The 27,627-nt window shown below is 41.0% G+C and overlaps 1 protein-coding gene across 4 annotated transcripts in view; it reads right to left on the minus strand.

Moving 5' to 3' along the window:
* Positions 1 to 7,886: 7,886 nt before the first annotated feature.
* The window catches only part of LOC121616129 (R3H domain-containing protein 2), a 60,201-nt gene continuing 40,460 nt past the window's right edge, over positions 7,887 to 27,627 (minus strand). For 3 of the 4 annotated variants that reach the window (XM_041950794.1, XM_041950803.1, XM_041950785.1), the window contains exons 15-26: positions 27,200 to 27,435; positions 25,396 to 25,562; positions 23,273 to 23,566; positions 17,568 to 17,703; positions 16,373 to 16,530; positions 15,536 to 15,675; positions 15,172 to 15,272; positions 12,590 to 12,759; positions 12,191 to 12,335; positions 10,548 to 10,642; positions 9,914 to 9,998; positions 7,887 to 9,505 (exon numbers count right to left, since the gene is read on the minus strand). In XM_041950794.1, the coding sequence (XP_041806728.1) occupies positions 9,105 to 9,505; positions 9,914 to 9,998; positions 10,548 to 10,642; positions 12,191 to 12,335; positions 12,590 to 12,759; positions 15,172 to 15,272; positions 15,536 to 15,675; positions 16,373 to 16,530; positions 17,568 to 17,703; positions 23,273 to 23,566; positions 25,396 to 25,562; positions 27,200 to 27,435 (2,128 nt within the window). In that variant the 3' untranslated portion in view covers positions 7,887 to 9,104. Of the gene's footprint in view, positions 9,506 to 9,913; positions 9,999 to 10,547; positions 10,643 to 12,190; positions 12,336 to 12,589; positions 12,760 to 15,171; positions 15,273 to 15,535; positions 15,676 to 16,372; positions 16,531 to 17,567; positions 17,704 to 23,272; positions 23,567 to 24,793; positions 24,893 to 25,395; positions 25,563 to 27,199; positions 27,436 to 27,627 lie in introns of all 4 variants that reach the window. The other variant, XM_041950810.1, reaches the window with a different exon arrangement.

A 27,627-nucleotide genomic window follows, 5' to 3' on the forward strand; every position in this document is an offset into this window, starting at 1 on the left:
CTTGTTGCTATTTTTCTTCCCACTGCTATCACATGCTGCAGTAATGCCTAATTTCCCCGGCTGGGGATAAAGTGTTATCTTAAACCAGAACCAAAGAAAATGGTTATATCTTCAAATCATTTATTTTATTGTAAATCTATTCAATACAAAACATTAAACTCTGTTGGCAGCATTATAGAAAATAAATTATCTAACTCACTTAACTTAAGATCTTAGTGCAATAACAAAGGGACATTTGAGGACATATTCTCAAGCTTTGAAAGAGACAGATCATGTCACATTTTTCAGTCATTTATCTGATCAAATAGGCTCACTTATCAACAGATTATTCAACTATTCTAATCAACAGACTGACAAGCCCACAGGCGCAAGGTTCAGGACTCAAAAATGCAGACTCTATACACAAAAGAAGTGGTTTCACAAAAGTGTGGTTTATTAACAAAAGGCGCTCACGATATCTCACTACAAAACTAGAAATGCAAGGCAAACAAAGTACAAACAAAAGGAGCTAGGTTTGAGACAAACAAAGAAACAAAACTCTCAAAAAGACTTTCAAAATTCTAGATAACAAAGTAACAAACAAAAGGCGCAAGGATCTTGGCAAAAGGAAGCAACTCTCAAGCTACTACAAACAAACACAAAAAGGGTCTCTAGGACTACTCACATATCTTAACAAGGCAAAACAAGGAATCAAGGATCTTTTTCAGAGCTAGGAAGGTCAACGCTGGTTCACGACACGGCACAAGACAATCTGGCACAGGACAAAGGGAGACGCGGACTATATATACACAAGGTAACAAGGAACAGGTGGAAATAATTAGGGCAGGGTAGACAATCATACAGGCGGGAAGGACACCAGGAAGTCAAGGGTCTAAAACGAGAGGAGAATTAGGTTTCACAATAAAACAGGAAGTGCAAGACGAGACATAACGCTGGTGAACAAAACACATTAACAGACGCGACGAGACATGACACAGAATATTCATTCGTGAAAAAAAAATTAGTTGCAGCTCTTTTTTAAACCTTCTTTTCTTTAACTTCTGACATGTCGCAAACATGAGAATTCAACAAGTCTTAATGCTGGCTTTCCCCCCTGCACAACAGTTTTAACATGGCACTTTACTGTCATTTTCATTGAGTTGGTTTTCAAAGTTTTTTCAGCCTAGTCTGCCTCTCTTTGGAGAAAAAATCTGCTCGGCTGAGCTAAAAAGTCTTTCACATGCTGCGGAGGCAGGCAGCGTAGCATTGATTTTGAGGAACAAGTTGAAAACATTTGGCAGTGACTTGGGGACATTCATGGAGGTTGTTGAACTGGCCAGATAGGTGTCCAGCTGTCTTGTGGTTTCTTGAACGTTTGCCTTCATAAGACCAAAGAAGTCCTCCTACGCTGACCCTGAATGGCTTCCTGGTGATGGGGCTAACTCCAGATCCATGTGGGCCTTGATGTAATCCATGACTATAAAAACAATTTCCAGACAGAAGAAAGGAAATGTGTGAAACCAATAAACATGGACTGTATGTGTATACAGTAACCATATGAACATCATGATAACTAAGCCATTGTGCTGTTTCTCCATAGTGACTATCAACACATTCTTGGATCAACTGCTATATCTTACTATGATCAGGATCTGTTTACAAGGTTTAATAAATGAATAATACCCTCCCTGTACAACAGCAATTTAGGAACCATTTCAGTGACTTACCCAATTTCAGCAAGTCTGCATTTCTTGTTCACAAGGAGCGAAACTGGCAGAAACTGGCACAATAGCAGCAGCAACAAGTTCAGGGTCATATCAAAATAAGTATGTAGTATATTAGAATATTCTTAATTTGATATTGCTGAAATTATGATCCAGCATTTTTAATATCAGAAAGTAGTAGTAGTAGTAGGAGTAGAACATTTCAACATGTATATCTTTGAGCATAAATCTGAAAACAACCAATCATGTTTTTAAAAGATTATGTGTTTGGCTGTGCAAAATACTTAAATTATGAAATGCTAGTATTTCAAATTAAGATCTAGTTCTACAAACATAAAACAGGTTGATCAGATGACAAACTGTGTGACAAGCTAACCTAACTTACCACCTGACGTTCCAACGGAAGTTAGCTAGTTAGCGAACTACTTTGCGAATGTACTAGATTACAGCATTTAGCAAATAAACAATTGTTAATTTAAACACAAGATACTTGTGCTCAAAAAGAGGATTCATTCTCAGTGAAGAACCTTGGAGCCCTAATCTGCCTCTATACATGCCAAAGAGCAGTGATTCCTAACACGTCTCTGGGGGTCATCAGGTGGATACCTCCCTTCAACAGTGTTTCGCCTACTTAGTCCCACTACACCTCCAGGAGGTGAGGCGGTGAACTCCGGCGTCCCAGAGTCACCCCCCCCCCCCAGTGCCAGTTCACACTGCTCCTACACAATTCAATGGGGTGGGAATACAAACCCTGGTTCGGGTAGGGGGTAGAAAGTAAAGAGGTAGAGTCAAAGATGAAAGTAGGGATTGGATACAGACCCTTGTTCGGGTAGGGGGTAGAAAAATTTAGAGGGTGCTGAAGGTGGAGGCCTAAGCCACAGACTAGATTTAACAGCCTCTTCTAACATTTCCTCCAAGAAGCAACAAACCCGAACATTTCCTTCAAGAAGCAAACAAAACAGGAAAACAACCAAAACCACCATTGGCATTTTCCAATCATCAGCCCCTACCAGGCAGCCACCTACCTGCCTTCTCCCTGACTTAGCAGCTCTATTTTTCTCCCCCTCTCGAACAAACTGCACACCCAACCTCTCCTTTCTAGAACTTCCAGAATTCACCTGCTTTCTTCTCTCTTCAATGCCTGCAGCTAAGCTTCTCAGCACCTGATTATGCCGCCATGTATACCGGCCTTGTGATAAGCTAATTCTACAACCTGACAAAATGTGCTTTAAACTTGCTGTACCTGAGCAAAGTGGGCACGATTGATCGCCCTGTACCCAGAGACTTAGGTTCTGCAGGGTTGGCAACACATCGTATGTCGCCTCTATCAGAAATTTAATACGGCCTTCCTCCATATTCCACAGGTCCCTCCAACTAAGTTTCCTCTTCTCAACACCTTCCCAATTCAACCATTGTCCCTGTTTGGCTTGACCAACTGCTTTTGCTCCCCTTAACAACTCCTCCTGCCTACGCACCTGTTCCACTACAAGCTTTCTTTTCTCCTTTAGACCTGCTTTATTCCACACTGGTTTGCCTGGGCCAAGCCCCAAGCCTCCCCGGCCAAATTGAACATTTTCTACTATTTCTGCATGCCTAAGAGCTGCCTCTGCCTCCTGCACTGCTGCCCTTGGGTTCCATTTCCTCCCCCTAGTAGGATTCAGAACCACATTGCGAACTAACATGTCCTTACTCCCAGATAATAAAAGTTCTGTCCTAACCTTAGTGCATTTAAACTCAGCTGAAGCATTCCTTTCCCATACAAAGCTACATTGCTTAAGCACCTGGGAGCACCCAACCATTTTCTAATATAAGAGCTAACTAGCCTTTCCATTCTCTCTGCTACAGATAATGGGATTTCATGTACTGACATTGGCCACATTAACCTAGGATACAAGCCAAACTGCAAACACCACAACCTCAGTTTTCCTGGGAGCCCTGATTTATCTATTCTCTCTAGCCCTTCTGCAACATCCTTTCTAAATTGCACAACCTGTTCAACATCATTCAGGTCCACATTATACTACCGTCCTAGACTCTTGACTGATTTCTCCCTAATTGTTGGGATTTCCTCACCATCGATAGCAAACTTCCTATCACTTACTTTCCCTCTGTATATTGAAATATTCCTTGACTTACTAGGCTTAATCTTCATACTAGCCCACTTGAGTTTCTGATTGACTTTATCTAACAACCTCCTTGTACATGGCACTGTTGAAGTTAGCAGTGTCATATCATCCATATAAGCCCTAATTGGTGGAAGACGCATTCCATTCTGCCGTCTCTCCCCACCTACGACCCACTTGGAAGCCCTAATAATTACCTCCATAGCCATTGTGAATGCTAGCGGGGAAACTGTACATCCTGCCATAATACCAACCTCCAATCTTTGCCAGCCTGTTGTGAGCTCTGCGATACTTGCACACAGTCTGATGTCTTGGAAATATGCTTTCACCGAGTTAACAACTATCTCTGGCACTTTAAAGTAGTCAAAGGAACTCCAAATAAGGCTATGCGGCACTGACCCAAACGCATTAGCCAGATCTAAAAATACAACATTCAAGTCTCTTTTCTCCCTCTTAGCTGTCTGAATCTGATGCCAAATCATGCTAGTATGCTCTAAGCATCCCGCAAATCCTGGTATCCCTGCTTTTTGCACTGTAGAATCTATCAGACCATTCCTTTCTAAGTAATTAGCCATCCTCTGTGCTACGACACCAAAGAAAATCTTTCCCTCAACATTTAGGAGAGACATCATCCGAAACTCGCTAAGGTCCGATGACTCCTTCTCCTTAGGGATGAAGACACCTCCTGCCCTGCGCCATGCTCTTGGAATACTTTGTTTCTCCCCAACTATTCTCAGATATCTCCATAATGTCCTTAAGATGCCAGGTGCACTCTTATAGACACGGTAGGGGACTCCATTAGGCCCTTGGGCCGAAGAAGCCTTTGCACGCCTAACCACCTCCACAACTTCTCTCCAAATACTCAGAAGGGCGTTTGGGTCAGTGCCGCATAGCCTTATTTGGAGTTCCTTTGACTACTTTAAAGTGCCAGAGAGAGTTGTTAACTCGGTGGAAGCATATTTCCAAGACATCAGACTGTGTGCAAGTATCGCAGAGCTCACAACAGGCTGGCAAAGATTGGAGGTTGGTATTATGGCAGGATGTACAGTTTCCCCGCTAGCTTTCACAATGGCTATGGAGGTAATTATTAGGGCTTCCAAGTGAGTCGTAGGTGGGGAGAGACGGCAGAATGGAATGCGTCTTCCACCAATTAGGGCTTATATGGATGATATGACACTGCTAACTTCAACAGTGCCATGTACAAGGAGGTTGTCAGATAAAGTCAATCAGAAACTCAAGTGGGCTAGTATGAAGATTAGGAGAGGAGTTTAAATGCACTAAGGTTAGGACAGAACTTTTTTTATCTGGAAGTAAGGACATGTTAGTTCGCAATGTGGTTCTGAATCCTACTAGGGGGAGGAAATGGAACCCAAGGGCAGCAGTGCAGGAGGCAGAGGCAGCTCTTAGGCATGCAGAAATAGTAGGAAATTTGGCTGGGGACGCTTGGGGCTTGGCCCAGGCAAACCAGTGAGGAACAAAGCAGGTCTAAAGGAGAAAAGAAAGCTTGTAGTGGAACAGGTGCGTAGGCAGGAGGAGTTGTTAAGGGGGGCAAAAGCAGTTGGTCAAGCCAAACAGGGACAATGGTTGAATTGGGAAGGTGTTGAGAAAAGTGGAAACTTAGTTGGAGGGACCTGTGGAATATGGAGGAAGGCCGTATTAAATTTCTGATAGAGGCGACATACGAGGTGTTGCCAACCCTGCAGAACCTAAGACTCTGGGACAGGGCGACCAATCGTGCCCACTCTGCTCAGGTACAGCAAGTTTAAAGCACATTTTGTCAGGTTGTAGAATTAGCTTATCACAAGGCCGGTATACATGGCGGCATAATCAGGTGCTGAGAAGCTTAGCTGCAGGCATTGAAGAGAGAAGAAAGCAGGTGAATTCTGGAAGTTCTAGAAAGGAGAGGTTAGTTGTGCAGTTTTTCGAGAGGGGGAGAAAAATAGAGCTGCTAAGTAAGGGAGAAGGCAGGTAGGTGGCTGCCTGGTAGGGGCTGATGATTGGAAAATGCCAATGGTGGACTTGGGAGGACAGCTAGTTGTGCCCCAGGAAATAGTTTATAGTAATCTGAGGCCGGACATTGTTTTATGGTCCATGAGTAAAAAGACTGTGCATTTTATTGAGTCAACAGTCCCTTGGGAAAATTCAGTGGAGGCAGCTTATGAAAGGAAGAAGACTTGGTATGCAGATTTAAAGACAGAATCTGAGCAGAGGGGATGGAAGACCAGGGTTTGCCCAGTTGAAGTGGGGTGTAGGGGTTTTGTTGCAGGGTCAGCTGTTTCACTGTTGAGGGAGCTGGGAGTGCAGGGGCAGAATTTGAGGAAGACAGTGAGGGAGATGAGGCTGCTAGGTCTAGTCAGTGGTTATGGATTAGGAGAAATAATAGTAGTTGGGAGGGTGAAATAAATGCAGTGAGGGAGTAGGGGGAGGCAGAGGACATGCATGCCTAGGAGAAGAGGATAAAGTCTGAAGACACCTCTGCTCTGCTTTCCCCGCCCCATCTTCCCTCTCCTAATAGGAAGAGATCCAGGAAGTGTAGATAAGGTGGGGGTGTGGCCAGCTAGAGTCTCTCTTTGGGACCATGTGGCCTGCTCAGGTGAGTTGGGTGTTGTAAGATAGAGTTGGCTTGTTTTTTTGTTCTTTTTTTGGTTGTTTTCCTGTTTTGTTTGCTGAAGGAAATGTTAGAAGAGGCTGTTAAATCTAGTCTGTGGATTAGGCCTCCACCTTCAGCACCCACTGAACTTTCTACCCCCTACCCGAACAAGGGTTTGTATCCAAGCCCTACTTTCATCTTTGGCTCTACCTCTTTACTTTCTACCCCCTACTCGAACAAGGGTTTGTATCCAAGCCCTACTTTCATCTTTGACTCTACCTCTCTACTTTCTACCCCCTACTCGATCCAGGGTCTGCATCCACACACCCTGCTTTTATTGGTGAAGTTGGTGAGAGGCAGGGGTAGATGATGGTAGTGCGGCACTTGGCAGTTACATGTGACATCTAGGCCTGTGGTAGCATTGTAGCAGTTAACAGTAGCTTAAGCGGTGGTAGTATGATAGTATCTTAGCAGTTAGCACTGGCATTTAGCAGCTAACATTAACAGTATAAGTGAATCTAGCTGTATTGTCTTCGTCTGTTCTTCTCAGCAGTTAGCGGTTAGCATTTAGCATTAGCTAATTTATTAGCTATTTAGCATTAGCCGAGCCTCCTGCAGGTGTCGTGGGACTACGTAGGCGGAACACCGTTGAAGGGTAGTTTCCACCTGATGACCCCCAGAGACATGTTAGGAATCACTGCTCTTTGCCATATGTAAAGACAGATTAGGGGTCCAAAGTTCTTCACTGAGAATGAATCCTCTTTTTGAGCACAAGTATCTTGTGTTCAAATTAACTAGTGGCGGCTAATGTAGCCTAGGCCAGCCTAAAGCCACTAGCCTTAAGCAGATTTGAGGAGTGGGCTGCAGAGGTCCAGTAAGATGACTTCTTTTTAACTCCACATCCCCAGATTTTTTTCACTGTCAAACTTGTAGTCTCCAGCTCCAGCCAACAGCTTTATAGAACTTTGTACAACTTCAAATATATATATATATACACACACACACACATATACATATATATATATATATATACATATATATATATACGAGTTCCCCTTCAAAATCAGGATTCCTTTTATGAAAGCATGAATGTACTCAGTATGTACACACAGGTGATAAATAATAGGGAAAACCTGAATAAACGATGTTGTGAATCATATGCTGTGGCCTTTGCAAATCACACAATCTAATCCAAGTGGACAGCTATGGACTGAAGGACTGAAATGTCAGTGTTCTCTGAGACCATCATCAAATGAGGTTACATCTTCATCATGAATGTTGTTCAGCCCGCACTTAAAGCTAGAGATCTGTGGAACCGATGCCAAGCAGCACTGAACACCTCACTGAGACTAAGTGTTTTGCTGTCTGGACATGCATGACTGTATGCTGTACACACAATGTCGATTATGACTCTGTAGGTCAGAGTCAACTTCAGTAAAGCCAAAAAAAATGAACCACATGACGCAGATGTTTTGATAGATTTTTTTCTCCACTTTTATATTTTTAAAAACAAACAAAAAAATAACAGATTAAATAAAATTTACAGTAGACATATGCAATCATTGTGCACTTTTACTACTTCTTCTGATACGTTCTGCACAGCTGTCAACGAAAAACGCAAACACAGTGGGGTGTCGGGTTGGAGTGGGGGGATGTGGGACAGTTGTGGGAGAGGATCAAAGAAATGAGGTAGAGGGCAGTAAGGAGGAAACAAATGTGGGGAAGAAGAGAAGGGGATGAAGAGGGAAGGACTAAAGGATAAAGGAAGGCCTAAACTTTTTCACTCGGGAAAAAAGAAAAATCACTTAATATATAGATTTCTTTTATTCCTTACATCACTTATATAAATATATTGAATCCCAAAAAACAAAAAAAGGAAAAAAGAAAACCTTGAGAAAAAATAGCGCAATACAGAAACCCACAACAGCAGTAAGGCAAACAGAAAGCAGGAGAGGAGAGAGCAGTGAGGGAGTACATATGAGGGAGAGAGTAGCAGAGAACTATAGGAGGCAGTATGAGACATGGCAAGAAAAGAGGGGAGAGCGGTCGGGAAAAGCAGAGAGAGCGCGCAACTGTGCGTATGAAAATTTATAAATATGTGAGATTAAGAGACAACTGGGTGACGGAGAGTTGAGGAAGGAGAGAAAGCGTCGGCAGAAAAAGGAGGAAAAGGACGAAGAGTTGGAGAGCGGAGGGAGGAGGAAGAGGAGGAAAAGGTTTGACTGAGGTCGACTGTCCAGTGTGTTTTTGTCATGTGCTACGTGACCCTGTTGCCTACGTTTGTGTCTGTTTGTGTCTGTTTGTGTCTCCTGGTGTGTGTGTGTGTGTGTGTGTGTGTGTGTGTGTGTGTGGCATTGCATGTGTTTTTGTAAAATGGCTGCACACATTCCACGGCAACAGTGAAACACATGCTCACGTGTCTTGTGTGCTCTTCTGCTGTATAAATACAAAACAAAAACAATGAATAAAAACAAACAAAATCAGGCTTTCAACCAAACTCCAGCCACCTCATGATTCACACCTTCTTCCCTTTTATACATTTGACACATCATTTAACTTGAGAAGTTTTTTTTGTTGTTTTGTTTTTAAATTGTACACTAAGAGCAGTCCCCCTCAGTCCTCCTTCCTTTTCCACCACTCCACCGAGAGTCTTTGACTTTCTTTCTTTCCTCCCTGTCTCTTTTCTTTTCACTGAGAACTGGCTCTCTCCAACACGCGCAGGTCATAGTTCTTTTTGGCGGCCCTCAGTTTGAAGAGGCTGGCCCCGCTGTTGTTAAGTTTGAAGGAAGCACTCTGGGCAGCCATGGTGCTGGGGAACACTGCCACTACTGTGTAGAGGTGAGCAGGGTCGCTGCCGTCGCCCTTCGCTCCCGCGATGGCCCCGGGGCCGGGCCCGGCGGCGGCTCCGTGGCCAGAAGGCCCTGCGCCAGGACAGGGGCCACAGCCACCTGCTCCTCCTCGGCCTCCCTGGGGCTCCTTCAGCCACTGGATCTTGGCACCGCACATTGACAGCTGGTTGAAGAGCTTTTCAGCGTCTGGACGTGAAATCCCCTCTGGCAGGTCCGTTACCTCGAGTACTCGACTAACCACTGGACAAAGACGCAAGGAAAGTCAGAGAGAGACATAGGATATTAGCAGGCTTGACCTCTCAAGCTGTTATCTTCTGAGACCTGATGGACCTGTGCAAGGCCAACAGGATATCCCAAAGCAAATTAAATTTGTCATATCTGCAGGCACATGTCATTATACTCTCAGCAACTCAGCGTGCATATCATGAAGTCCACACCAGACAGAGGATTTTGTGAGCAAAATCAGCAATATAGGCTGACTGAGTCAGGGAACACACTCTGCTGCCCTCTAGTGGCCATTGCACACATATACCTGAAAACACATTGTGATGGTAGAGTGCTGTGAAGTTCAAGACCACATACGAGTGTGTACACACCAATACCTGCAGAAGAATGGTCTGTGGTCTGGTCTGTGATGATGCAACTTACCAACATCAGTTGTGCCAAGATCTGTTGATGCAGATTTGAGTGTTTGTTTTTTCCCTCGTGCCCCGTGCTTCATCACTCCTTGGCCCTGAACACGTAAGAAAACGGATGTTACGAACACTACAATTTAATTGCAGTTCCATGACAAGACACTAGATGGAAGTGTAAGCAATCAGTAGAAGTCTTAAACTTAGTTTTTGGTAACTGTGACAGTTGCAACATACACTTGTTGGCACAAAGAGAGATGATGAGGACTGCAGCAGAAACAGAAAATGATGGCCATCTCAAAGTGTATTATGGCTTCCATTTAACATCTACGTAACTGTATTTGAGATAGATTTCAAACAATTTCCACACAGGGCAGATTTTTACTATTGACTAAAAGTTATGACTGATCCCCAACTTCACAAAAATACCTTCAATCACATAACCAAGAGAATCTGTGGTGACTTGGTGGTCAATAAAATATACCAGCTGACATTTTCACATATTCTACCATGTTTAAACCCTTTAACAACACATGACAACAAATGCACAAAAGCTTGATTAAAAAAATCTGAAGACCAGTCAATATCACAGCTTTAACATGTAGTGACTGAGTGAAGTTGGCACAGTTGAAATGGCTGCCAGTTCTGACCTGATGAGAGGTGTACGAGGACTGGCCATGCATGAGGGGAGGAGGACACAGGCTGTACTGGAGAGGCTGCCCCAACAGAGAGTAGCGTCCATCACCTGAACAACATAAATTACAAGTTCAAATAAAAAATGGTCGATCCTGAAAACACTCAGTTTGAACTTTTGTTGCTCCAGCAGAGACAAGACGGGTGTATTGCTGGGGACCCAAAGATGTACAGTGTGAAATCTGTTGGCGAAATTTGGACATGTTACATGTTCAATATTGATCAGTTTTAAATAAACAAGCTAACAGCGCTCTGTGAAGTGGCAGGGCATCAGGGCCTTTAGGTTACTGCAAACGTACATTTCTTACTGCTGCAGCTTCACATTAAAAGCATTTATCTGGTGAAACATGAGTGAACTTTTCTTGAGAAGTTGTCACAGGAAATGCAATGTTTTGACAGCACTATCATTCATTAAAAATGCATCTACAAAACAAAACAATGGCAATTTTCTGCCTTTTTTGACAGTGGATCAGTTTGAAATATTGCAGGGAATCATGGAAAAAAAATTGCAGTTGCCACAGGCAAGAGGCAGCACACCTCCAACTCCTCAGCAAGGTGACCAACTCTTTTCACTGTGCCCTGCTTTCTGCAGACTCCTGCTGTGTGCAGCGTAACATCAGATCATAGATGCACGCAGATTGATGGAAAAAAAGTCAAATTATTGCCTTAGTTCTTTTTTAAAACAATAATAATTAGTTTTATCGGGCCCTCTAAAGGATTACAACTTTAATCCTCTGTCAACGCTGGTTATACTTAACTAGGTATGTTTTGATGGTAATGTTTTGATAAGCCTACCACAGTATGAAAAACTCCATAAAAAAAATCACATACAAGATTTTGCATACCAGAGTGTATTAAAAGAAAAACCTCCACAGAATCCAAAACCATTAGAATTGGGCCCTGAAATGTAGCTCACTACTACAGTATTCTTTCATTTTGGTGTTTTGAAGACGATCCAGTAAATAAAAAACATCATGGTGATTACATGGATCGTAGATTGACGCAAGACCACATTCTTAAGTGTAATCATGCATTCCAAATAGTGGGTCTATTTGTCAGTAACGGTATTGTGGCTGTGTGTAAATATCAGTCAGAGGACAGGGACAAGGTAAAGCCATGTGTGGGGACGAAGGTTTGACCGGGTGGCACAGTGCCAGTCATGTGAACATGCAGAAAAGGTGAGAAGGGGAAACGATGACCTATTGGCTCTGGGCCAAAAGCCACCTGACAAGGTTTAGAGGGTCGCTGTGGAAATGGGTGAAAGAGCACAAGTCAATGCAGTGGTTCAGCACACAGCTGTTACAGCAGTTCATGTTTATTTGCTTGTGAACTAAAGGTGAAGTCATTTTTTAACATCCTGGTTCTGATTTTTGTCATCATTTCTCATGGTTATGATAAAAGTTTTCTTTATTGCTCAGATTTGGGGATGTGGTGACATGGCTACAACAGGAATGAAAGAAGAAAGAATATAAACTGTTAGACAATCACACAAATGCATGTATTTGTGGTTCTCTCCTCATTCTTGCTCACTGGGGAATAGCTGTAAATGATATATGTATATATATGTCTTTGAACCTTAACCCATCTTGAATATTTCTACCTTGAGCTGGTCCTCCTGGCCGAGGAAACTGGGAAATGAGGGGTAATGGTCCCAGGCCTGGACAGACGCTGCTGACGCTGCCAGAGGGAGAAGGGGTAGGAGACTGAGTGGGGGAGGCCAGGGGACTCGTCAGCTGGGTACTGGCCTGGACACAAGGAGAAAAAAAAAAAAAAAAAAAAAGAGAGAGGAAATATAACATACTGTATCACTGACACAAGTACAATTTTCCTGATCACGTTGTAACATTTTCAGCCACTAGGGGGCAGACAGGCTAATGAGTCTGTACATTTTCATGAATGACTGGATGTGTGTGTTGCAGTCAGGATTAACGAGGTCTTTTACATTAATAAATCTGAGCACCTAATGATTGAGATGACCTTCATGTGTACTTGTTTGTACCTGTGGAGTGTTGTCAGGTTTGTAGAGTTCTCCTGGCTTGCCGGGCCTCTGTTCTATGCTGTAGTACTTGCATGGGTTCCACTGGACCAGAGGAGGGTTCTGGGAAGGCTGTGGTCCATTGGGGACACTGAGCTGCATGACCATCACCCCGGGCCCAGGAGGTGGTACTCCTGAAAGTGCATACGAAGAGACAAGTACACATGTAGATAAACAGGAGATTTTGAGATTTATTGTGACAGCGGATTTAAAACAACAATGACAGCTTCTGGTTGAGTCTTTTATTTTTCAAATCTGTAAGTGTAAAGGCAAAAAATATATTTGATTCTTTCAAAAAGGTAAAAATTTGACGAAAATTGTATTCTTCACACTAGATGATGGAACTACTTGTTACTTTTTGGAATACTTGAGAGGATACTTTCGATTTTTCGTGGCAAAATACCACAATTTGTTTGGAATTTTCTTCTCTGTTATAGCTGAATTACAATTATATCTTAACTGATCCACACCTCATATATTTCAATGTCATCTGAAGCGTAACCTATCTCAAGCACCTTTAGTTTTATATTTTGTGAGAAAAAGTTTTTCACAATTGCCATGTGTTGCAGGACGGCTGACGAGTCTTTTCATCCAGCTCAATATCCCATCTATCTTTAACATACACAAATACCAAACCTGTGCTTTTATTTTCAAAATTTTGCCTCAGCCTGCTTTGCTTCCACGGCTTGTCAAGCATTTTTCCGGTGATTCCAGTGATTTACACAATTATAATACGAGACGGGCCAAATGGTTACACCTGCAATATTTGATATTACTTATTGGCTGTGGAACAGTTATATTCAAATTGAATTTTAATCTACTTCTCTCAAGAATCATATCTGACTAAAACTGACCATTCTTTCTCTCTCTCTCTCTTTAGTAATGATTGGATTTGACACAAGTGTGCACACACTTGTTTGACCACACACACACACATACACTTACATATGCTAATACACACACACCCTCATTACAATTTTTTTTTTTTTTACACTTTTGTTGTTTTATGCTGCCAACTTCATGTTTGCTTTTTGATCTTACAGTTGCTTGTTTGCTTATTTTATTGCATCATGACTTTTGCATTTGGTCCCAGTGCATATTCAAGTGGGATCTCTTCTATAAGCCTATTTGGGTTTTCTAAATCTCACCTGCACAATTTGCAAAAATCATTCGGACTGGTCTCAGGCTTGTGCCAACTGGTGATTGGATCATATATTAATGACTGAAGGGATGATCCACGATTGTTTTTTCCTACAGTAGTATTAACGTGACTTACTTTATATCAGAACTAAAATATTACAAATACAATCTCTGGAATCTGCATGCAGACTTTTGAATAACTTGCAGATAGAATGTGTCATATCTTTAGGCCTATGCTTTGGTTAGACCCATAATATCCCCACAGACAAGATGTTATGTATTTCTTTGACTAACCCCATGCCTAGGCTGCACACATTATCTCTAACTGTAATCTACGCAGTTGATTACAGTGTGATTACAGCAGTGTATCACGGATGTAACCACGACCTGAAGTCGATTTTTTAAAAAATACACTCACAAAAATACTCTCACCACACCCTCCTACTCCCGCCACCCCCTGGCATTCAGATTGTCTATCAGCAACCTCCAGTAACCATGATCAGACGATGTAAAAAAAAAGAATGGCCCGAATGAAAGCTCAACATTTCAGATTTTGCAGGTGATCCAAGTGAACTAATAGTTACCTTATAAAGTAAAAATTAAAACGTCTAAATTACTTTCACGTGTGACATTTACTCAGTTAGACATTGAGACATTTATTTTTAATGACCTACAGACAACCTGTAATACATGATGCCTTGTTTTTCTGATTCAAGACTACCATTTGGTTTGCCTGTCAGTATAACAGCTTAAGCTATCAAATGCCAGAAAATAAACTACATTCACCACTCCAAACATGTACAATAAGCTGCTGACAACATCTTATAAAATTCAAGAGGACCCAAAATGTATACCTACGGTTGAATTTTGTCTCAAGACAGGAGAAAATTTGAAAACAAAGCATGGTATATAATTTGTAGACAAAAAACAGAAAAGGGTCTCGCCTATTTATTGAGTGAGAAACTGACATATCAAATGACTTTTTCAGCAAATAAATATATACCTGAATAAATGGTACAAACAAAGAGCAGAGGTTGAAAAGATAAAGTGACCATCATTACAATCAACATTTACTTAAGGCCACATGGGAGCACATGGTCCTTGTAAAGTTTAGGTTTTCTCTGATTTCTTCAAACATTCCCTTTTTAAGGACATCGATTTACAGATTGTGAACCCTGTGTACCCCAGTCTGAACTTTTCCCTGAATACCTTTCACCTGATTTTGTAAAGGAGGAGTTTTAGTTCAATATCACTAAATTGCAAAATACACAAGGTTTTCATTTTAGGAGAATGATGCCCACAAAGTAGATTAAATTCATCCTGACAAAATACAACAGTAAAAAAGCTAAAATAATAAGAATGTTTTACTAATGGCCACTTTAGAACCTCTTGACACCAAGTCTCACCTGAATATTGCTGCTGCAACTGTTGAGGGTTGCAAGGGGATGGCGACTGTGTGATCTGATACTGCTCAGAGCTGGGGGGCTGCAGGTAACCTACTGATGGGCTGATACAATGAGGGAGGAAAATAAAGACATGTTGAAAAGTAATTCACGCACATACAAGAGGATAATCGCACAATGTTGCCGGAAGATTTGGAAACAGAATTTCATATGTGTGAGGAACTGCTCTCACAAGACACATTATCAATGTGATTGAGGTTTATATTTAATGTACAACTTTTTTTTTATAGCAATGGAGATCATTTGAAATTCTTGGGTACTAGTGCTACCTCATTTGTAAGAATTTGATGTAGTCATATATACTAACCTTGTGCTATTCTGCTGTGTGGGTGTGATAACACTGTAGTAGACAGGCATGGGTCCCTGGACAGACTGGCTGACGGGTACCATCACCTGCTGCTGGTACTGCTGCTGCACCACCTGCTGATTTTCACTTCCCACTGGTACCTGAAATGCGTAAAGAGTCAGGAGAAAAATCAAAATAGAGAAAAGAAGACAAGACTAAGGATTAATTTAACTACTGTTACAAATCAACAAAGACTATATCAGTCTGTCCATTTTTATCTTGTTCTGTTTTCAAATACTACAAACCAGAAACTCCCTTTGCCTGGTACTTCTATGCACATAGCTGCAGAGTGGTTAATTCATTAGCTTGGTCTTCACTTTTGCTTCATTTATTATTCAATGAGTATACCAGTGATTTGCATGTCTTTTCTCATTTAATAATTCCAGATTACAAAGGAACACATACTCAGTGACAGTGTAGCTGGCACTTCTTGTTGTGCTGTGCTGTGTTCAGTGCTATGGGAATATCTGGACCTGGAAGATGTGGCTGAGGAGCAGCCATTTAAAAGGCCAATAAAATTCACTTCATTTGGTATTGTGCATGTTTGTTTAATGTTTGTCCTTGCAACAATATCACAATATTAACATGGATTATGCCTGACTCTTAAACATTAAATGTTTTTTAGGTGGTCAGCAGATGGAGCTGTTTAACCGGGGAAGATCAGCCAAAAGGATATGGACACTGGCAGGGCTAAAATTTTCAACTCACCATGCAAAACTCATGTACTTAACAATAACAATAAAACAGTTATTTTTGTATCCTTCGTTAATTATACAGCAGACTTTTAACTATCCATACCTGATATGACGGCATCTGTGGGTACTGAACCATTATGCTTTGCATTTGTCCTCCCATGCCTGCCCTCTGGGAATTGAGCAGACCAGGGTTTTGGGGCTGCTGCACACCCATCATGCTCTGGTAGCTCGGCTGCTGGCTGGGCATCATGGTCTGGAGACCTGATGACAACAGACAATAATTAGAGCAGAGAAATTAAAGTAGGGCGATAAAGGAAGACTAAAGTGCACGATAGGAAAAAAGAAAGCAAGGGTAGTTGGGTCTTTGCCCCTGAGGGCACAAAGATGACGGCACAAAAACAACACATTTCTCTGAAGTACCTTTACACTGTATAGGTTTATATACTGTTTACCTTATTTTCATAAAAAGAGGATGTTGGTAGCACTGAATTGGCACAAAATCAGTGTTTCACTGTCCAGAAGTATTTGGGGAGGTACTCAGAAACCAAACAGGCTTCATAGCAGTTAAGTTTCAGCAACTTTAACGAGTAAATTCAGAAGGGTCTCAGCGTGTGGTATTTCTATTAGTATAGTTATAGTATAACTAGGATAATCCTTCACCATCACAATACTCATATTTCAAACCAGGCAGCAGCCATAGACTGATGCAAGGTCTTGCAAATGTGAGGTTCATGATCCATGTGGATGTGGAAAGCATCCACGATGAGCCAGAGTCCATTCAGGTTGTCAACAGTGTCTATCAGTCAGGTACTGTATAAACACACAGCCAACCTTCACAGATCTCACATGACGAAGATTGAGGGATAAAGCTGTCAGGGTTTTTCTTGGAAAAAAAAGAAAGGCTCTATTTTGGTGCAAGCATATTTGACTTGGCAGAAAAATGCAGAGACAAGGCTTAAAATCAACCTTTCACCTGGTCAACTTAAAACTGAGTATGATTCAGCAGTTAGCACTGTTTTGCTAAGGGACAACATACAACAGTTCTTAAACTCAAGTGGACTGCACCTGTGGACTGACTTGTTTTAAGTGAATAAGTAATAATAATAATAATAAGTAATAAATAATAAGAGACTGACATTTCGATATAAATATTAAAACACAAAAAATATTTTGTGCATTTTAAAGATGCACAGGAAGTATTGATATTATACGTCTTATGTAATTATCTATATCCACCCATTCATCTATTACGAATTGAGGTAGAGTTTATGATAGTACAGCATTAAAAATGTACTGACCTGACTGCTGTGTGGGCTGAGGTATGGGTTGTGTGCGCTGGGCAGGATAAGACACCTGGTGGGACATGGGCTGGGGCACACGATACTGCTGGCCTGAGCTGGGATACTGACCAGGAGGGTAATATGACACCTGTATCTGAAGAGAAACGAGAAAAAAACTACTTACGGAACAATAAATACACAAAGATTAGAGAAGACTAGCTGTTGATGAATCATAGTGACTTAGATTAGCTGTCTTCAGTCTTGTTCACATATGGCACAGAAAAGATTCTAGGGAACCACCTCCTATTTATATTCATGGCATTGAAAACACATTTTTACTTTTTTATTTATATATATTTTTTATGTTGTGCATTATTTTGCCAAGAGGAAGACCCCAGACCTTGATGATCAGTAAGGCAATAAACCAGTTTAGATCCATGTCGTTCCAGAGTCATACATGTAGTGAAGACTTTGAATGAATTTATTAAAAGGTATAAAGTGTTGTTTTTTTGGCAAAATGGAATTTATCACAATATTGATATGCATGAGTCCTGTGGATAAATTCCAGTGAGAAACATGTTGATCTCAGTTAGAGACTATTTTCACAGAGGAATAAAGAGGACTGATATAGAGCTTCAGTGACAGACCGCCCATCCAGCAAAGTGAGCAAATGCCAGAAGGGCAATGGAGCTATTGACCACCTAGGCCGCTCAAAAACGAAAAGATGAATGCATGATTACATAAAAGAAATACTGTAAATTGTTGTCTTTAATACTTTTATTTGAAATAACTTATTTCAACCCAAACACTGTATATCATTCCTTTTATGTTATTTTTAAAAAGAATCAGCAAATCAGCTAAACCAATGAGTTTGTAGGCTACAATGCTTCAAATATGGATGTTGCTGTAAATAAGATACAAATTGTAAAACATGGACGCTTCACACACATCTTCAACATGGCAGCGCAGAAGATCTATATGATCAGCACAGCTTCAAGGTGGACACCAAGATTAGCGTCATCAATTCAGTATCTGACTAAATGTGAAATATGGTCACAATCTCTCCTTCTGTTCCTCAGTTACGGTGTTGAATAAGGGCCAGAAAAGGGTCTTTGCAGAAAATTATGATGTCACAGTGAAGTTGACCTTTGAACTTTTAGAGGCAAAATGTCATCACTTCATCATTTCATCCTATAAGACATTTGTGTGAAATTTTGTCTTGATTAGTGTATGAATTCTTGAGTTATGATCAAAAACTTGTTTTGTGAGGCTAAAGCGATCTTTGAACACCAAATTCTGATGAGTTCCAAGTTAAAGAAACTCCCTAACGGTGTTCCTAAGATAACAAGTTCACGAGAATGGAATAGATGTATAAACAGAAGGACAACCCAAAAATAAAATGCATCTGGCCATGGCTGCCGCCGGCGCAGAGACATAAATACCCTTCGTGTTCGGAATGACTGAATTTTGTACTGTCTTGGAACATTTTTTTTTTTATACACATTTTACACATTTATGTTGTCAAAGGTTGCCATTAACATTTCAATTTGTAAATGGAGGCTAGGACAAATTGTTAAATACTTTTACTATCATAGCTCTGCCAAAATACATTAAACCTGTAATAAAAAAGTAATTTTTTGGTTGCTAGGGGACAGTAAAAGACATATCACCACCTTTTAAGGGGCTTAGGAGGTGGAATGGTCATGCACTGATCAGAGTGATGGTGGTTTGAGAACTTGAAGTCTACATATCGAAGTGTATTAGGTCAAGATACTGAGACCCAAACTGCTCCCGATGCTGTGCCTGATGGGCAGGTGTCACCTTGCATGGTAGCCTGTGTGTGTGAACGGGTGCATACTGTCTTGTGTTGTAAGGCTGGTGGTTAGTAAGACTAAAAAAACAAAAGTGCTATATAAATACAGTCGATTTAAGTTGATATGTAAAAACAGTTGCCTATGTACACAACCAGCTGATGTGGAGGAACATTAGCATTCTTTTGGGATGACATTGCTAGCCACCTGATGATTTTAAGCCCAATATTTACCCTCTTTTTAGGTCTGTATTTGGTCTCATATCCAAGTAGTCATGTGATCCGTTGTCAATGTAAAAAGAAAAACTCAATTCTGTGCCAGCATGTCCAAGAGTTACAGAGGTGTACATGTTGAACATTGAAGATTTAGCTCGCAGCTTATACAACTAGGCTAAACATATAAATACTGAAGTTCCAAACAAGACATCAAATGGACAAACAGAGAGGAAGTTCAGTGTTAGGAGGATCGATAGTTCCTGCCTCCACCTTCATCTGCATACATGACAACATTCAGCCCATCTAGAGGCTGCAGCGGTGTCAATATTTGCACTCCTGTTACACTGTCAACCACCCACACATCGAACAACAAAGTGCATCTTTCTTTCCCAGCCAATGCTGTTTACACAAGTATGACGATCTCAGAATGAGGATAATATAAGATGGTGTGTAGGGTGATAAAAGGTATGAAAAGATGCTTTCTACATAGGTCAGTGCTTGGAACTACAAAATAAAAGTGCAGAAGATGAAACCTATAAAAAGACAGAAAAAAAGGTTTTCTCGTGCAGTAAAATGGCAAAATTGTTTTCCAGACTGCAAATAGTTAAGTTTGTACAAAGACTCTCATAAACAAGCATATGTGGAAAAAAACGTGAAATGTGCATCTGATTCAAGCAAATGCTCTATTCTCTCCCTACTCGAAAAAAAAATGGCCACACACTGGTCACGGCCATAGTGTACTTCATTAGTGTTTCTAAAACCTAATTGACAAGCTGCTTTAAGGGGATACTAATGACCTAGATTCCTTTAATAAGACCACAACACTATCTCCCAAAAACAGAAAAAAGTCACTACAGCTATTAAAAACTCTTCCTTTACAACTTAGCCCCAGAGCAACATTACAGGGCTAAATGTCTCCCACAGGGTGTTTAATGGCCAGGTCGCTATAGTTCTCTCTCCTCAAATGAATTAGAATAACTACTTTATGGATTCAAGTAAAAGCCTTAAGGAGGGAAAGAAGAGTGTGAGTGACAGAAAGTGAGAGAACTCATTACTGTCACCGCCTCTGCAATCAGAGGAATGTGGCAGGCTAGCTGACTGACTGAGACTGAGCTTGTGAAGGTGACGCACAGCACTCTGAGCGTGACGACCGATACATCACACCTAACTCTAAGTTTACAAAAGAAAGATCTTTTTAATTTGTGATATTTATGGCACTTATGCATCAATGGATGGTGCACAGCGGGTCAGCTGAACATGCAAAAGCGTAAAATTTGTCTTCAGGCACAGATTGCAATTTAAAATTTGAAGAATTAAGTTTCCAAAAATAAGCAAAAAAAAACAAAAAAAAACAAAACAAAAAAGCAGGAACAGCTTCCTGGCTTTAATGAGGCAGTTCTTTGATGAAAATGTGTACTTCTCCTATAATTAGTACCAAATTACATAGGTCTTTTGAGAAATCTTATTAAATTACTAGAAAAGTATTTTATAGCTATGAAAGAGGGATGTTACACCTATGTTTTTCTGATCAACCTGTATTTGAACAAATGGACTTCTATTTTTGTCATTAACTGACACGATGTGCAACAGCAGTTGTTATTACACATTTTCTGGTAATTCTGTAGGCCGAGGGAAGTGGCGTACCTTTGCCAAATATTAAATGCAAATAATACATTTATTGTGAATAGCACAAGCATGAACCATTGTTAATTAAACCAGTTACTACTTCCTTGTAACAGGAAAACTACTACTCACTGGGAAACTGTTACATTGTTTAACAGTGATGGTCACTTCTTAACCTCTCGAATATTACTTTATAACACCGAAAGAACCACATAATGTAGGTCTGCGGCTTTGCTGTGCTATGTATCTTAGACAATGTTGGGCATCAGCAGCACGAAAAAGTAGCGGCGTTACTACTTAACTACATTTCTCAGTAGTGTGGTGGAGCTGTTTGTTTTTTTTCAGCTGTTCAGCTCTTTTATTGATCAAGTAGTGCGATAGTGTTTGCACAAGCTACATTTTCCCAAACATTTCTAAAGCTCAAGCGTAGCTGAAAAGAAACTGCTCAGAATCGGTGATGCCACCGCCATACACGAACATTTTTGTGCAGTTGACAGAATTGTTGTGTTATCCAACTTTAGAGCCTCTCTAGTTATGCATTGCTAGGAGATGGATGAGAAATCACTCTTTTCATAACACAAACTTAACTGCAACAACAAGACTGCTATATCACTCACTTGGTGTTACATAAAAGAAAGCAATCAAGTTCCCTCTCTTATCTGTATGTTAATAAGGTGCTGTGATGATCACACTGTGTATCTTTCTCTTTCATGGACGAATCTGAGGAAAGCAGGAACAGTCTGATACCAACAGAGACTGTGCCAGTGTGTTTGAAATGAATTCATATTTAAAGGAGACATTAACTCTTAAAACAACCTTCACACATGCATAACATAGATGGAAAGAGTGGCCTCGCGGCCAGATGGGATTTGGGTGGGGGGTCAGACCAGACATGGAGCTTGGTCAAATGTGCCCTCCTGAGCACACTTCCAGAAGATAGGACTGTTCTTCAAATTATCTTTGGACAGGTTTGAGGAGGTCTATAAGCATCAACATTGATAATATTTAAAGTGGATTATTCTGGTCCAAATTTACTTTGACACAAATTTGGATTGCGTCAATAAGAAACCAAAACAAAAATCAAGCCATTTCTCATCAATAAATCAGACCTTAACTTATCATTGTAACTGGTTCATTTGATTTGCAGTCAACCACACCCCAAACAATTCATGTCCACACAGTTATTTGAGTCATACTGTCTTATTTTTCATTTAGCATTACACTGTTTAAATGGAGTGCACACATTTTCACATTGTAAGGTTAGGACACGCATTTTTTTTTTTGCTGTTATATTAATCATTTTTTCTTTCTTTTGAGTTACTGCATGTGGGAGGTGTTATCTGGGAGAGGCAAAAGGCGTGGCCAAGGGGCTGGACCCATTAAATCCTGTGGCAAGCTCGTCAGGCCAGACCATCTCCAGCCATGTCAGAGGGGGGGATTTAGGTTTAGTTTGGTTTTCTTTTGTATTAGTTTTAGTTGATGTCCATTTTGTTTCCCCTTTTGTGTTTGTTGGTTTGGCCAAACCGGTATATATGTTCCCTTATGTTTCAGTTTGTTAGGTGAGTTTGTTAAGTTAACACCCTGTTTGTTGCTATTTTGAGTAGTTATCTTTTGTTGACCTCTTTTATATATTTTTGAATTCTTAGTTTATATTGTTTGCATCTTTGTTTGGGGAAATAAAAACCCTTTCTTTTTCATCAACTGCCTGTTTTCCTCATTTCCTTACTGCTTGGTCCCTGACAGTGGCCCTTGAACAATGAGACACTACCGTCAAACCTGGTTATGTTGCCTCATGTATTCCGTTTCTCGCTGGGTATTATTCCATGTGAATTCTGCAAGCCTGACTTGCAGTGCAAAGGAAGAGTATAGTATTAGAGCATTTCTTGTTGATGTAAGGCCAATTACCATTATAGTGACGATACATATATATATATTTACGATATATCAAAGGCAATAAAATCCTAAAGCGATGGTCTTTGCCACACATGAATATGCCAGTCGCAAAATTATAATCATAAGTAGTTCATTTTTATGCCCAATGCCTTTGTCTCACCAACTGTGAAGAATGGCATACCTGTTGAGGCGGAGGGGGCTGCATGTAGCCTTGTGGCGGTGGTGGGGCCTGCATGACGGGCTGTGATGGAGGAGGTGGTGGAGGTGGAGGATGGGGGTGTCCAGTGGCAGGCTGGTAGCCAGACGGAGGCGGCATAGGCTGACCCGTGGTAGCCATTATGTAGCCGGTCTGAGGAGGGGGGTGCTGGGACAGCACTGTGGGAGGAGCCTGATACATGGGGGGAGGCTCAGGGTTCTCGCTGGAGCCCTGCCGACTCAGCGTCATCTGGCTGAATTGGGGTGCCAGCTCTTCTCCCTGGGACGAATGGGAATGATATCGTTGGTAGGTTAGTGCCACTACACTAAATACAACCACATGATTACTAGTATGAATCTAGATCAAACAGGACTGTGTGATATAATTAACAACTGCAAATTACGCTCAAAGACAGTACCTTGGTAAGGTAAGGTCTAAGAGAGATCTGAGGGACTGAGAGTAATCACCAAAGCCATACAGATACATTAGTAACAGTTTGAGAGCACTGGCAACATTGGTATTAAAGGAACACTGTGACATTTTGGAAAATACGCCCCTCTATCATCTTAAAAAGAGCAACATGAGAGGATCTTCATACAATTTCATCACTTTGCATCCAGTACAATAAGTCGGCAAAGAGCCATTTGCGCACAGCATCTGCACATCTAGGCTGCATGCCGTCACCTTCATCTTTACTCAGAATTGTACGCTGTCATCTGTGAGGCATGTGCAATGTTTGTTTTAAAAACAAACAAACTTAAATAAAAGACATTTTAATGAATTATTTTCAAAAGCCAGAGGGAGCCGCATCAGAGGGATGAAAGAGCTGCGGGTTGCCGACCCCTGATCTATACAAACACACATCTAGTCGCTGCTAATGTGTCAGAACTCTTTCACTTGGCTGATTAGGATGAGAGAACTTCATGTCTTAAAAAAAAGTGAACACATTACACATTAGTTCAACTGTTACATTAAGTAGGGTCACACAAAGATCTATTTTAATGTTTACATCCTTTGAACATACAATTCAGAGGATGTACACAGTATTAACGGCATCTACCACAAATTTGCTTTGCAAAGACAGCTACTTCAATATGACAAGCTTGGTAGACCAAAACAATTTTTTATATCAAAACAAAACATTAATTTTCTTGACTATCAAAATTAAAAGTAAAAAGTATCATAAAGCACAACTGTCACCTTTTTTTTGGTCATAGTAAATCACATGTGCTTGGGGTACATGCAGACTGCACACAGAATAGCAAACAATGATCTTGCCCCGAGTTAAGCCTCTCAGGCAGGGGCAGATTTCCATGTAGCCTGAAGACAAAGTGCTACCTGAATGGTTTGGAGCAGTTAAATACTTATTATGAATGAGAAAAGGGAGTGCAAGAGTTTCTAGCAGAATACAGCAATAGCTAAATTTAAGTGATGTATGAGGGTGTCAGTAATGCAACCTTTAACTAAATTAATATAAAGAGATGAAGCTACAAGTGGTGCCAGTACCATTGTGTACTGCTGGGGAGGAGAAACTGGCAGGAGAACCTGGGGGCAGGAAGGGCTGGAGTAGGAGACAGGCTGAGAGGGCTGCAGAGACGGCACCGGCTATACACACCACCAGAAAGGAGGAGATAAAAAGAGAGAGAGAAAGAGAGAGGGGCAAGCCAGTGAGAGGGTGGTGTCAAAGCAGATGGATAAGAACGGAATAAAGAGAAATTAAGATATAGGAAAGATGTGGGTTAGAACACAGAGGAAAAGTTGTTAATGAACAGATGGATAGAAATGGAAATTACATTTAATTTCTAAAAATAACACAAAAGCAATAAAACTGAACAAAATGAAATAAAATCACCATTATTCAGAGTGAAACAAGAGAGGTATTGGCTATCATTACATATGTTGTCAATGACTCTAAGGAATTTTATATTGTTGCTTAAAGTGACTTGTGACCAGATCCAGTCTCATTTCAACATTTCACTTCAATGAAGAGGGTGGACATAGGATAGATGTTCTATTGACCACCAGATTCAATTAGATCCTGTGTTAGCTGAAAGTGTGCCTTCATTTTTGCTATTTTTGGTATAAATGCAGGTAGTGGACGTACATACCTGAGCAATCATGTGGTTGCCCATTGGGTGTTGCTGTGGAGTGGGCAGCAGGGCAGTCTGAGGCGGAGGCTGAGGCGGAGGCTGTTGTGCTGGGCAGGGAAGTAGGCTACGGCTAGACTGGGAGGCTGCAGGTGGGGGACACACATCAGGACTGACTAGGGGCAGACCTAGTGATGCACAAGAAGACATAACAGAAAGATATGCTCCAGATTAATCCCAGCAAGAGGTGAAGTCTCTTTCTAGTTTAAATGATTTTGGCTTTTTTTAAAAGACTTTATCGATCTCACAATGGAGAAATTCACTCTTACAGAAGCTCTTCAGAATAAACAAGGGGGGTGCAAACAGCAAATGGAGGTGCAAATAAGAACATTAGGAACAATAAGGTGCAAAATAAGAACAATAAGGGTGCAAATAAGAACAATAGGCTTGGGGTTAATCGTAGTGACAAATAATTCCTTTTTATTTAAACATGCAGGGAAAATTAAATAAGATCACAGTTTGTAAACAAGCTACCATATTAGCCTGGATAAATTATGATTTTTTTCTTCTACTTTTGGAAAAAATGGAGGTCACATCATATTCAAGAGGTATACATATCCACAACATCAGATTTTCTTTTCGAATGGAGACTGCATCAGCTCATACAGTATTGCATTATGGGTTATTTGTAGCTTTAATTTTGCATGCTAATGAGTTTTTTTTAAATCCATTTACAGAGCCCCTATCTGTGAGTTAAGCTGCCAGTATACTCCTACAAAACTGCTTGTCAGATGGTCAAATAGCTTCAGAGAGCACCTCTTCTCACACCATTGATATCAAATTGGTGGGGGGGGGGGGAGTGTTATTCTTGACACAACTATTTCTATCACTTTACATAGGGACAACTGACTGTAAAACCACTAATATTTCCAGGAGACATGGAAAATGTGCGCTGTTAAAAATGACTACTGGTTTTTCACTCTGCCTTCAAGTGTGGCTGTTCAGAACAGGTATAAACAGACACAAACATTTGATTTTAGATGTGTTTGGATAACACATTGCACGAATCATTTCTGCTTAAGTACATACCCACCCTTAGTCAGGCCTGTGAGTGTTCAGTAAGTCCAATTTAACCTGCAGGGACTTTACATGGCTTGTGTAACAGAGGAAATAAATTCCTGATGAGTGAAAATGAGATGTATCTCCTGACATCTTGTCTGTCAGTCATCTGTCAAGCAGCCAAGAGTGACTGGTGTAAAATAATTTCATAACTAGAGACTCAAAAAGAAAATAGCTAACAGCTAGAGAAAATTCATTCTGATCACTTTCAAGAGCTTGGCAGGACGGAGTGCGAGTAAGTAACTGAGACAAGCTAAACAAATGTTTGCGCTTTGTTTTGTTGGAAGTAAATCGTGTTTCGCTTTTCAAGAGAAAAGATGTCAAGTATGGGGACTATCTGCTCCTTGAACCAGTGCTATGTTAGAGGAAACTTTCCCAACAGGAGTAATCTATAAGTGTTTTGTATCTTTATAAAATTCCTTTCACAAGAACAAATGGGTGGTTGATGGTCTTACAATTAGTGTTCTATTCAGTGACCACAAATTAGTTTATTATTATATCTAGATTATGACATTACACCAAATGTAGCCAACATAACTCAGACGAAAGCATTGTTTTTTGTTTGCTGAGCTTGCCTCACCTGCGTAGCAATAAATGATGAATAGTACAAGCTAGCGTGACAAGTTAGCTAATGCTAGCTTTAATGACAAAGCCAAGAGACCTAAATAAATCTCCTTTTTACTCTGTTTTCCTCCATAGTCCTTACCAGAGCGAGAACCTTTGCAGCTTCCCTGTGAGCCTTTGCTGCTGCCAAGGCTATCCCCTCTGGTAAGAATAGAGATGCCAGAGAAGCTGCTAGCCTTAGTGACGGGCGGCCGGAGGGTGCGGTTGGAGCTGTCTGAGTCGGTGCTGCTCCAGGGCCGTGGCTCCAGGCACTTCATGTCACTGTCTGTGCTGCTTTGACGACTGCTAGATGCCCGGCTGGAGCTCTCGCGGTTCCCTCTGAGAGAAGACAGAACGGGGAGGAAGGAGAGACAAAGAGATGAAATGAAGGGGATAAAGCAAGGAGCGTTAGGATGTAGCAAGTGAAGGATGTGTACAGAGAACATAGTTGAAGATTTAGAAGAAATATGAGGAGAGAGACAAAAATGTACATGGGTAGTGGGTAGGGTGAGGATTTTATTGTAAAAGTGA

Source organism: Chelmon rostratus, chromosome 2 (genome assembly GCF_017976325.1).
Source record: "Chelmon rostratus isolate fCheRos1 chromosome 2, fCheRos1.pri, whole genome shotgun sequence".
NCBI classification, from domain to species: domain Eukaryota; kingdom Metazoa; phylum Chordata; class Actinopteri; order Chaetodontiformes; family Chaetodontidae; genus Chelmon; species Chelmon rostratus.